Source organism: Lipotes vexillifer, unplaced genomic scaffold (genome assembly GCF_000442215.2).
Source record: "Lipotes vexillifer unplaced genomic scaffold, Lipotes_vexillifer_v1.1 scaffold514, whole genome shotgun sequence".
In the NCBI taxonomy this organism is placed as follows: domain Eukaryota; kingdom Metazoa; phylum Chordata; class Mammalia; order Artiodactyla; family Lipotidae; genus Lipotes; species Lipotes vexillifer.
Window position 1 is genome coordinate 1,444,726 of NW_006789975.1, and position 10,549 is coordinate 1,455,274.

Below are 10,549 nucleotides of genomic sequence, written 5' to 3' on the forward strand. Positions count from 1 at the left end.
GTTTGACTATATACTTACCTTTATCAGTATGTTGTGTATTTTCATGTTGCTAATTAGCGCCCTTTCATTTTAGCTTGAAGAACTCCTTTCAGCATTTCTTTCAAGACAGGTCTAGTGGTGATAAACTCCCTCAGCTTTATTTGTCTGGGAAAGTCTTTACCTCTCCTTCTTCTCAGAAGGACAGCTTTGCCATATAGAGTATTCTCACTTGGCAGTTTCATCCTTTCAGCACTTTGAAAATAACATCCCCCTCTCTCCTGACCTGTTAGGTTTCTACTGAGAAGTCCTCTGATAGTCTTATGAGGGTTCCTTTATAAGTTACAAAGTTTCTTTTTTCTTGCTCCTTATAAGATTTTCTCTTTGTCTTTGTCTTTTGACAATTTTACTACAATACGTCCTAGAGAAGATCTCTTTAAATTGTTTGGTGACCATATGAGCTTCATGAACTTGGATAGCCAAATCTCTTCCCAGATTTGGGAAGTTCTCAGCCATTATTTCTCTAAGTAAGTTTTCTGCTTCCCGCCCCCCTCCTCATTCTGAAATTCCAATAATTTGCAGATTGTTTCTTTTGATATTATCCCACGGATCACATAGGCTTTCTTCACTCTTTTTCATTAGTTTTTCTTTGTTCTCCCTGACTGGATAATTTCAAAGTTCCTGTCTTCTAATTCCAGATTCTTTCTTCTTCTTGATCCATTCTGATGTTGATGCTCTCTATTGCACTTTTCGTTCACTCATTGTACTCTTCAGCTCCAGAATTTTGATTTGGTTCTTTTATATAATTTCTCTTTGTTAACGTTCTCATTTTGTTTGTGTATCATTTTCTTGATTTTGTTCAATTGTTTTTCTATGTTTTCTTGCAGCTCATTGAGCTTCCTTAAAACAACTATTTTGACTTTTTATCAGGAAAACTATAGATCTTCATGTCTTTGGTATTGGTTACCAGAAGATTATTGTGATCCTTTGGTGGTGTGATAGTTCCTTGATTTTTCATGTTCCTTGAAGTCTTGTGATGCTGTCTTCACATTTGAAGTAGCAGTTACCTCCTCCACTCTTTACTCATTGACTTTGGGAGAGAAATACCTTCTGTCAGCCCTGCTAGGGATTCTGAGGTTTCTGGATATGCCTACTCTACATTCCTTGTTGCCTCTTGTGACAGAGTTCTTAAGCTTATATGCCTTCTCTCCATCCTGCAATGCACCAGACCAGAGGCTGACAGACTCCCTTTTGCTTTTCCAAGGATAGAGCTAAAGCTCGAGTTTGGGGTTTCTCCCTGGACAGCAGATTTAGGCCACCTTTCTACACGTGCTCACTACTGTCTGCCAGAGCTTGCTCTCATCACCATCAGGAGTGCATTCAGGGAGATAAGGCACAGGGAGGTGTGTAGATGGGGCACGTGGAGCATCGGCAGTGCCTGTGGGCCATTTGGGAGGATTCAAAGGTAAAGTGTCCCCAGCAGCTCATGACAGTTAGCAGGATCAATGTCCCTTTAATGTCCTCTGAGGGTCCTATGTGCTCTCACCCAGCCTCTTCCCACCCCCAAGTCATGTAGCTCACAACTCAGTACTGTGGATGGAGCAAGAAAGAAATGACCTCTTTGACAGGATCCCACACTGCTGGAGAAGCTGGGTGCTCACTCACACACTCTCACTTTACCCTGAAGGAGAAATCACTGAGCAAGAAAATGATTTCTTAGCATTGAGCTGTGTCAGTTTGGGGGAAAGGTAATGCAGGTAAAGTCAAACTGTTCCTCTTACCCTCTCCAATGTGTTCAAATGTGTATTTTTCTGCTCCAACTATGTGCTGGAATTTCTCTTCTGGAAACCTGGATTTCCACAAAGACTCTCTTATTCATAAGTGATTGTCTAAGACAGTGTTCTCCAGGGAGAGAGGCCCACTCCTTCCTCATAATCTTTATCATGCCTCCTGGATATGCACAACTATCATTTTCTCACATTTATGTCAAGTCGAGTGTTGCAAAACAGCTCCAAGCTCCTTCATCCAACCAGTTTGCCTATCCAATACATCCCAAAATTTATACTACAGAAACTGTGGCACTGTTACTGTTGTCAAATAATTTGAAAAAAAAAATAACACAAAAAAAGGACAAACAATATACTTGCAGGTCACCAGTCTGCAGCCTCTGATAACAGCCTACTTCTAGTTGTCCAACTTGCAGTAGGTATATTCACTTCCATCCATTGTTCGATCTAACTTTCCTCCTGTCTTCATCTTATTCATGCTACACTTATTTTCCTGATTCCTTTCTTTTTCAAAGTCTCTGTCTTACAGTGTTATATATTCATGGGTATTGGATTATATTTTGAATTATATTGAAATCTTTTGTACATTTGCATCTCTACAGCCTCCATTTCCCCAAAATGGAATTCCTTCCCTATCCTTCATATTTAAACCATTTCATCTTTCAATGTTCTACTCATGTACTGTCTCTTTTATAAAGACCTCCTTGGCATCCCTTTTCCCATTCATCAATCCATCCATCCATCCATCAATCCATCCACCCAGGTCTCACCCCATTCCGAATTCTGAGAGCTCTGAGTACCCCATTTGTTAGATCACTTGGGACCTTATCAGGCGTACACTTCTTGCTGTTTGTCGTGGGTTGAATGATGGCCCCACAGAAGACATGCCTATGCCCTAACTCCTGGACCCTGTGAATATGAGCTTATATGGAAAAAAAGGTCTTTGTTGATATAATTAATTTAAGGACCTTGAGATGAGGTCATCCTGGATTACCTGGTTAGGTCCTAAATCCAAATGACATGTGTCATATGACACAGAAGAGGGGACACAAGAGGAGGAAATGGAGGCAGAGATTGGAGTGTTGTAGACAAAAGCCAAGTAATACCTGGAGCTACCAGTAGCTGGAAGAAGATGAAGGATTCTCTTCAAGAGCCTTTGGAAGGAGTGCAGCCCTGCTCACACCTTGATTTTGTACTTCTGGCCTCCAGAACTGTGAGAGAATAAACTTCAGTTGTTTTAATTTACCATGTTTTATGGTAATTTGTTATGGTAGCCACAAGAAACTAGAAATTCAAATGGCCAGCTCTTTAAAATCAGAGGCAGTGTGTTTTACCTCTTTGTATGAGGTCTTTCCTCTACCTGGAGAAAAGTAGCCAGAACAGAGAAAAGGACACCAAGAACTGAGTTGAATTGGCCAGGTTTCAGCATGGCCCATCCCTTATTAGCTGGCTCTCCAGGGACACATGCCATTTCCTCTACAGAGTGACTGTGAAGGTCTCATGTGGAAATGGATGGGGAACTCTCTTCTACTGTGTGTGTGCAGCTCTCCCATATATTCACTGTTGCTCTTTTGTGACTTGTTTCCCTATTGAACTGTCAGGATAAGGTCTCACCTCTGTGGGTAGAGGACAGGGTCCCTCTGAAAAGGATGGTCATTCTGGGGTTAATCACTGGGGAAGAGGCAAGTCCTAGACATGAAATCATAAATTAGAAAGCAGGCTGCAGGCAGCCTCTCTGGAGTTGGGATTTTGCTATAGTGGCCTTCTTTCAACTTCCCTAAATAGCCATGTTCTTTTTTGTTTTAGGGCTTCTGTATGTGCTATTCCCTCTAGCCAGAACATTCTTCCCCCAGCTAACTCCTATCCTCTGTCTCAGTTCTAAAAAGCAGCCTTCCATTACTACCTAGATTAGGCCAGGACTCCTGACATATTGCCCTTAGCCCATGCCCTTCTCCTCAGAAGCATGCATCACCCTATGTCTTGTTCAACATTCTGCCTCATTTGGTGTCATACCACAGGTTCCATGGGCAAGAATGTGCCCACCTGGGTCTTGTGCTTCTCCTGCAACAGAGAGCAGAGCACCCTCCCCACCCCCACCCCCAGCTTCAGATAAGGGAAGTGACCCTAAGGTCACATTCTCTGGTTAGAGGTTACTCTCCAGTGGTCCCAGCCCCCAGCCTTCAGTTAAGTCTCACTTATACTTTCTGAGGCTAATTGTGGCCAGACACACCAGTGAGCAGCACCCCTGAGGCTTGCAGTCATCCCTCAGGAGTATCCTAGGGGAGGGTGCATCTATCTCAGGGGCCAGGGCTGTCACAGCTGCCCCACCCTATGGGGAGTCTCCCTCATTGATATTCCTGACCTTGACGATTTGGACTTGATTTTATTGAGGGTGCCAACCAGTGAGTTTCCTTATAACAGAAAATGTCAAATTCATGTGAGAGATGGCTATAATCCAACAGGGCAACCAACATAAGGCTTGGTAAAATGTGGGCTAGATCAGGCAGAAGCAATGGGGGGCATCTACCCCTGTGTGCACTTGTGAAGGCTGAGTTACAGGAGATGCTGAATGTAATGGAAACATTGACTTGGAATCTTTAGGCATCTCCTGAAAGGATTAGCCAATGGCATCATAAAAAGAGAAAGAAGTCAACTGAAAAATAGCAGGACGACCGAGGTGCCCATCAGACTCCTTGAAGAACCCAGCAGTCCAGGTGATTGGAATAGGATAGTACATGAGTCTGACCAGAGCCCAGAGAGAGAGAAGGCAGGTTGGGCACAGGATCACCACCAGCATTCAGGTTACCCAAAAGATGGGCCCAAATTGGACTTTTCTGGAAAAGGTTCCACATGTTGCTAAGGCTTCTGGGGTAAAGGTATTCTTCACCTCATCCATTTTGAGATCAGTCCCCCACTAATGCATGCAGGGCCTCAAATATTAACATTTGATTGGACACATATAATGAATTGCAGAGTAGGAGGCAATAAATGTTTAGGTCAGAAAATTTGACAGTTATAATTTATATTCACTCTTAGTTCACCCATCCTGTTTAACGTGGGGGTTGGGGTAACACTCACCCCGCTCCTGCTCAGCCTCACAGAGCAGCAAAGGAGACTACAGCTCCTCCCACCCACATGTCTCCAGCTTGAAACCCATCCTCTCCCAAGTCCTGGCTCAGAAACCAGTTTAAAGAGGTCCTCTGTCCACCCCGCCACACACACACACACCAGTAACAAGGAAGTCCCTCAGGGTTGGGAGGTGGGGGAGAAGCCAGCAGACAGACCAGGCCAGGCCACTTCCCATTATTCAGCAGAAGGGGAATGAGTGGGGGCTAAGCCTCTGGTCTCTGGGGCTCATCTACACCAACTTCTTGGCTTTAAAGAAGCTCTTGAGGTGCTGCATCTGCCAGATGCCAGTGGCCACAAGGATGAAGGTCTGCAGAATGAACCACCACAGCACCCGTTGGTTGGTGCTCTCGCTGGTCTGCCGGAAGCGCTCCTCTCGCCACTGTGGGGGTGGGGGAGAACAGGAAGGTGTGGCTAGAACTGAATTGACCCCCAGGGGAAGAGCTGAAAGAGCCACTCCCTGGGAGGTTACACATCCACTGTCCCAACTGGCCCAGCCCGGCCCCTCACCCTCTGGTACTCCTGCTCCTTCTGGATCTTCTCCACTTGCTCCACCAGCTGCTGTATGCGCAGATGCAGCAGGGTCAGCTTGTCATTGGCTGCAAGTTCCATATAATCATTGGTGTGTTCACCCAACTGCATGTCCAAGTGAATGGCCTGGGGAGCAGAGGAGACGTGGGGGGGGGGCGGTCAGGGAGCTCAGATCCATGCACCTGCCAGAAACCCAGCTTCCACACACCAGTCTGGGCCTGACTGGACTGAGCAGTTCAGTGCCTCACACTCATTGATGTGGGAACTAGCTCTGCTCCAGGTGCCAAAACACCAGATCAAGGCCCTGCTTGCATGGAGTTCCATGTCCAACAGACAGAAGGGACAGAACAAAATGTGCAGAACAAAATGTGTATGACTTGGTGTTTGAGACAAGCAGCTCCTAGGAGTTCCATGTCAGTGGGAGGTGGTAATGAAGAGCCTGGGAGCATTCAGCTGCTGGACAGCTCTGAATTTTACATTATGAAGCTTGGTCTTTATTCTAGGGATGGCAGGGAGCCAAGGGATGATTTTAAGTCAGAGTGACTCCCTCCTGGGTCCCCTCTCATTCTCCAGGACCTGTCCTCTGTATGCTTACTTCATGGAAAGCCCAGCCCTCCTCAAGAGGCACCACCTACTGAACCCTTTTCACCCAAGGGACTGAGATGTTAAGGGTTGGTGACTTTCCCCTCCATACTCACCAGCTTGCCATCATAGAAGAGGGCGAACCGGATGGACTCGAGGTGAAGGCAGATCTGGTGCTCTCCGGGAGACTGGGAGGTGAAGGTAAAGCTGCCCCAAGGGCCGTACTGACGAGCCAGCAGATTCTAGAGGAAACAGCCTCTGTGAGCACAGAGAAGCTGACCAGAAACCTGCTTCTAGGAGAGGAACTCTGGGGGTATCCCAGGCTCTGATCCCCACAGGCCAGACCAGTAGGGAGGGTGTGAGGAAAATGGCATCAGTTTGGGCTTGAAAATCTCAGATCCCAGCACTGCTAGTACACAATACTCTACAGACTCCAAAGAGCGTGGCCTTTCTTGAGCCCTCCTGCCTGTGAGGAGACGAGCCCTCCTCTGAGAAATGGAGGACTAGGGAGGACTAGGCAATGACGGTGGAGACGTGGGGGTGGGAGGGCTGCAGGGAGTCAAGGCCTGCCTCACCTTGTTCTCGGGGTCCTTCACAAACACGAACAAATTGATCCACTGCGGGGAGGGCTGGTACTTTTCCATAGCAGGGTCGTATAGCTCTGTCTTGTAGTTACCTAATGGGGAGGCAGCCTGGATGCATCCCCATCCACACTCACGACCAAGAGCCCGCCCAGGACCTCCAGGAGTCACGGGGGACGGCGGGAGGAACAGGAAGATCCGGGTGTCTGACTGGGAGGCTTGACCACAGCCCTCTGCCTCTCTCCTTCCCTCTCCTGCCCCGCTTTTCTGCTGTCATCCGGGTCTGGATCAGACTTGCCTCCTCGGCGCCCCACAACCCCGGCACAGGCAACGGAGAGGATGCTTTGCCCACACTGCTGTCCACCGATTTCCCACCCGTGCCTACCCCCGGCAGCAGACGGGAGGTATGGGCCTGAGCTGATCCCGCGGGGCCTCATCCCCATTCCCTCTCAGGACTCTGGGTGCGGGGAGGGCAAGGCCGGGACTCTGGGTGCGGGGAGGGCAAGGCTCGGGCGCACCTATGATCACTGTGCCATCGGGGATCTCCTGGATGAAGCACTTCTCCTCCTGCTCGCTGACCTCGAGGTAGAACGCGCCTCCGCCGCCTGTGAGCGCCAGAAGCTGCCCCAGCAGCAGCGGCAGGGCCAGTCCGGCTGCCCTCGCTCGGCCCCATCCCCGCCCGTGGCCGGCCCCGGGCCCAGCGCCTTGCGTCCCGCAGGCCCCCGCCACCTTCCCAGCCGAGTCCGAGGGTGTCTTTGCTGGCCCTGCGAGACTGCAAACTCGGGCACGGACTACAAATCCCAGGAGGCCCCGCGCGGACTCGCGTTGCGGAGGGGCCACGCGAGCTCCCACCCCACTAGAGAGGCGCTGCCCAGCGCTTTCCTTGCCCCGCCTCGCTTAATGCGCGCAGAAACCCAAGGAGGTGGGTGCTCTTAGCCCCATCTTGCTGATGTGGTAACAGCCTCAGAGAGAAGGAAGGGACTAGCCCTCTGAAACTTGCAGGAGCGGCTGCCTGAGATGGGTGTTGAGAGTGTGGGCAGGTCCAGGCATGACCTGGACCTGAACCTCGAGGAGGTTAGAAGTGATGGTGAGACAGAATGAGAACTGCAGAGAAGCCCTGTGGGGTTCAGAGGCTGACGTCGTAGTTCAGGAAAGGAACGGAGAAATGTCCCTTTTATGGAAGGGGTAAGTTTGACTCAAGCTCTGAAGGGTGGTTAAAATCTCCCTGAGCAGTGAGGGAGCAAGAACAATTTAGGTAGAGAGACCTAGAATTGCCTAACAGCAGTAGGCCAGTTAAGGGACTAGGGGAAGAAAGTTTATGGGCACACGGAGGGAGGAGGTAAGTTGGGCCGAATCACTGAGGGGGCAGGAGCTGCCAGGCCAACTTGCCCAGGTGGGACTCTTCATCCCGTGGGACCAAAAGAAAAGACTGTGAGTGAGCCTGGAGGGTGAAAGAAGTCGGCAGGAATCCAACTGGAAAAGGAAAGAGAATACACAACTGAAAGGTGTGGGAGGGTGGGGCCAACATGACAAGGCAGAGACCCAGAAATAGCAAATCTCAGGAATTCCGAAGCTCATGGTGCTCTGAGTAGGGCAGTGTATACTCAAACGTCAATATAAAGCAGTAGCCCTTCCCAGGTGGTGGGATGAAGTCCTCCACCATCTAGTGCCTGATGATAATAGATGCTCATTGGTTTATTCAGTAATATAAAATGATGATGAAAATAATAATACTTTTTATTCTTCTGTGCCAGCCACTGTTCTAAGCACTTTTAAATGTATTAACTAAATTAATATTTTAAAAACTCTATAAGGTAGACTCTAATAGGATTCCAGTTTAACAGTTGGGAAGCAGTGGCAAAGAGAAGTTGAGTAATAACTTGCCCAAGGTCATCCAGTGATAAGCGGCAGGCATTTGCTCACACAAACTCTGGGCATGACTTTATGATACATGTTGGACATGAATATGAGTAAAACCTGTCTCCTGTCCTCTAAGAGCCCACTGAAAAGCAAAGGAGCAATGTCAATACAGTGTTTTAAGATTAATAATATGTTTTAGCTACCAGAAATTGTCCCCTCACTTTATCAGTATGGCCCATTGATAATTCTAGGGGAACATTTTTATTCCTTCACTGGGAATGATCTTTAAACGAAAATGACAGATGCAGGTGTTAACAAAGGCAGACACTTTAGAAAGGTCAATTAAGACAACAGCTGAAAAGCGTCTGTTGGATTTGGGAACTAGCTGTTCATCAAGGGCATTCACCAGGAGCTGGGAGCAGGGGTGATGACTCAGGGTTTGGGAGGCAGGATGAGGTGCTGTCCACGGTCCTGAATCGTGATTGCCTGTACCACCGCCTGCAGTAAGGGACTGGTTTTTGTTTTTTGTTTTTGTTGTTGTTGTTGTTGTTGTTGTTTTGTGGTACGCGGGCCTCTCACTGTTGTGGTCTCTCACATTGCGGAGCACAGGCTCCGGATGCACAGGCTCAGCGGCCATGGCTCACGGGCCCAGCCGCTCCTCAGCATGTGGGATCTTCCCAGACTGGGGCACGAATCCGTGTCCCCTGCATCGGCAGGCGGACTCTCAACCACTGCGCCACCAGGGAAGCCCTTGTTGTTGTTTTATATATAAATTTTCCAATCCCTCATGAACCAATACTTTTGTAAAAAAGAATAAAAAATGAAACTGATTATGGGCTTGAATGTCACATCAATGTTAAATTTCTATAAAAGTTTCTAAGTGCTCAATTTCTGTGTTTATCTCATTGCAGACCTATAACAAACACTCATGGACCAGCACTGGCCCACAGTGGGTAGCACTGTTTCATAGCCAGTGATCAGACTGCCCACAGAAATCCCCTAAAGGGACAAAAGTGGAAAATTATTAGGGCCTGCAGTGACATGCATGTAAGGAGATAGTGCAGCAGTGACTTTACAGCAAGATTTCAAAGCCAAGAACCCAGATGTTGGGAAGGATGAGATGGTTCCCAAGTAGAAAAAGTACTGTGTTGATGACAAAATCTGATTCTGAGTGATGACAGGGCTGAGAATATAAGAGCAGAGAGCCCACCATTCTGGGATTCTCCCACTTGACAGTGATCTCATTCCACACTGTCTGCCAAGACCACTGAACCTGGGTGCCATTTGTGAGATTTAAAGAAGACATTGGGGAACTGCATCTACTTGCCCTATCTGAGGTTCCCCTAAGATTGAAGACTCTGTCAGGCCTCTACTACATGCTGTTCCCTTTCTAAGGGATGTCCTGAGCCCCCATTGCTGCCTTCTTTTCCACTTGCCTAATTCCTATTCACCCTTTCAAGACTCAAGTGCAGCATCCCTCTTTTAGGTGTTTCCTGCCCTGGGCTCCTTGGGACCTTGCGTTAACCATGTTGAATTATAATTGTCCATTCACATGCAAGTCTCTTGGGGCTGATAGCTGGAAGAGATTAAGACAGGTTTCTGCCACATATATTTATCTCTGTGCTCCCCAAAGCCTAGCGAAAATCTAGGAACAGTATGATTGTGCAGTGGATGTTTGGTTAGAGGAAGGGAAGAGAGAGGAAGGAGAAAAAGTAGAGGGGAGTATGGAGGGAAAGGGGGGGGATAGAGAGAGGAAAAAGAAAGAGAAGTTGGAAGAAGAAAGAGAGAAAGAAGAAAGCAAGGATGAAGGAGGTTGGAGAGAAAGAAGGAAGGAGAGTAATGGTGAGTCATAAGCCAAAATCTCCATACCTTGTGCCTGGCCTTTCTTATGATGTCCCCTCCTCATTATTCCCATTAGGCATCTCAAACTAGGGATGGTGGGGGTGGAGATACCTCATGGTTAGAATGTTCTTGCACATAAAATCAGAGCTTCCATGTGCAATTCTTCTCTGGGGCTGGGTGGATTCTGTTGGTGTGCTGGTGACCTCCACATCATCCCCAGGACACCACCCTGCCAGTGTTCCTTCCTCTGGTCCACTGGTCTCT

The 10,549-nt window shown here is 48.0% G+C and overlaps 1 protein-coding gene across 1 annotated transcript; it reads right to left on the reverse strand.

Moving 5' to 3' along the window:
- Positions 1 to 5,121: 5,121 nt before the first annotated feature.
- Positions 5,122 to 10,349, reverse strand: LOC103091505 (transmembrane emp24 domain-containing protein 9-like). The gene is made up of 6 exons (XM_007463131.1): positions 10,313 to 10,349; positions 7,102 to 7,347; positions 6,578 to 6,678; positions 6,119 to 6,244; positions 5,400 to 5,546; positions 5,122 to 5,271 (listed from the first exon to the last, which is right to left on the reverse strand). The coding sequence occupies exons 1-6, from the start codon at positions 10,347 to 10,349 to the stop codon at positions 5,122 to 5,124; spliced, it is 807 nt and encodes a 268-aa protein (XP_007463193.1).
- Between the last annotated feature and the right edge of the window lie 200 nt (positions 10,350 to 10,549).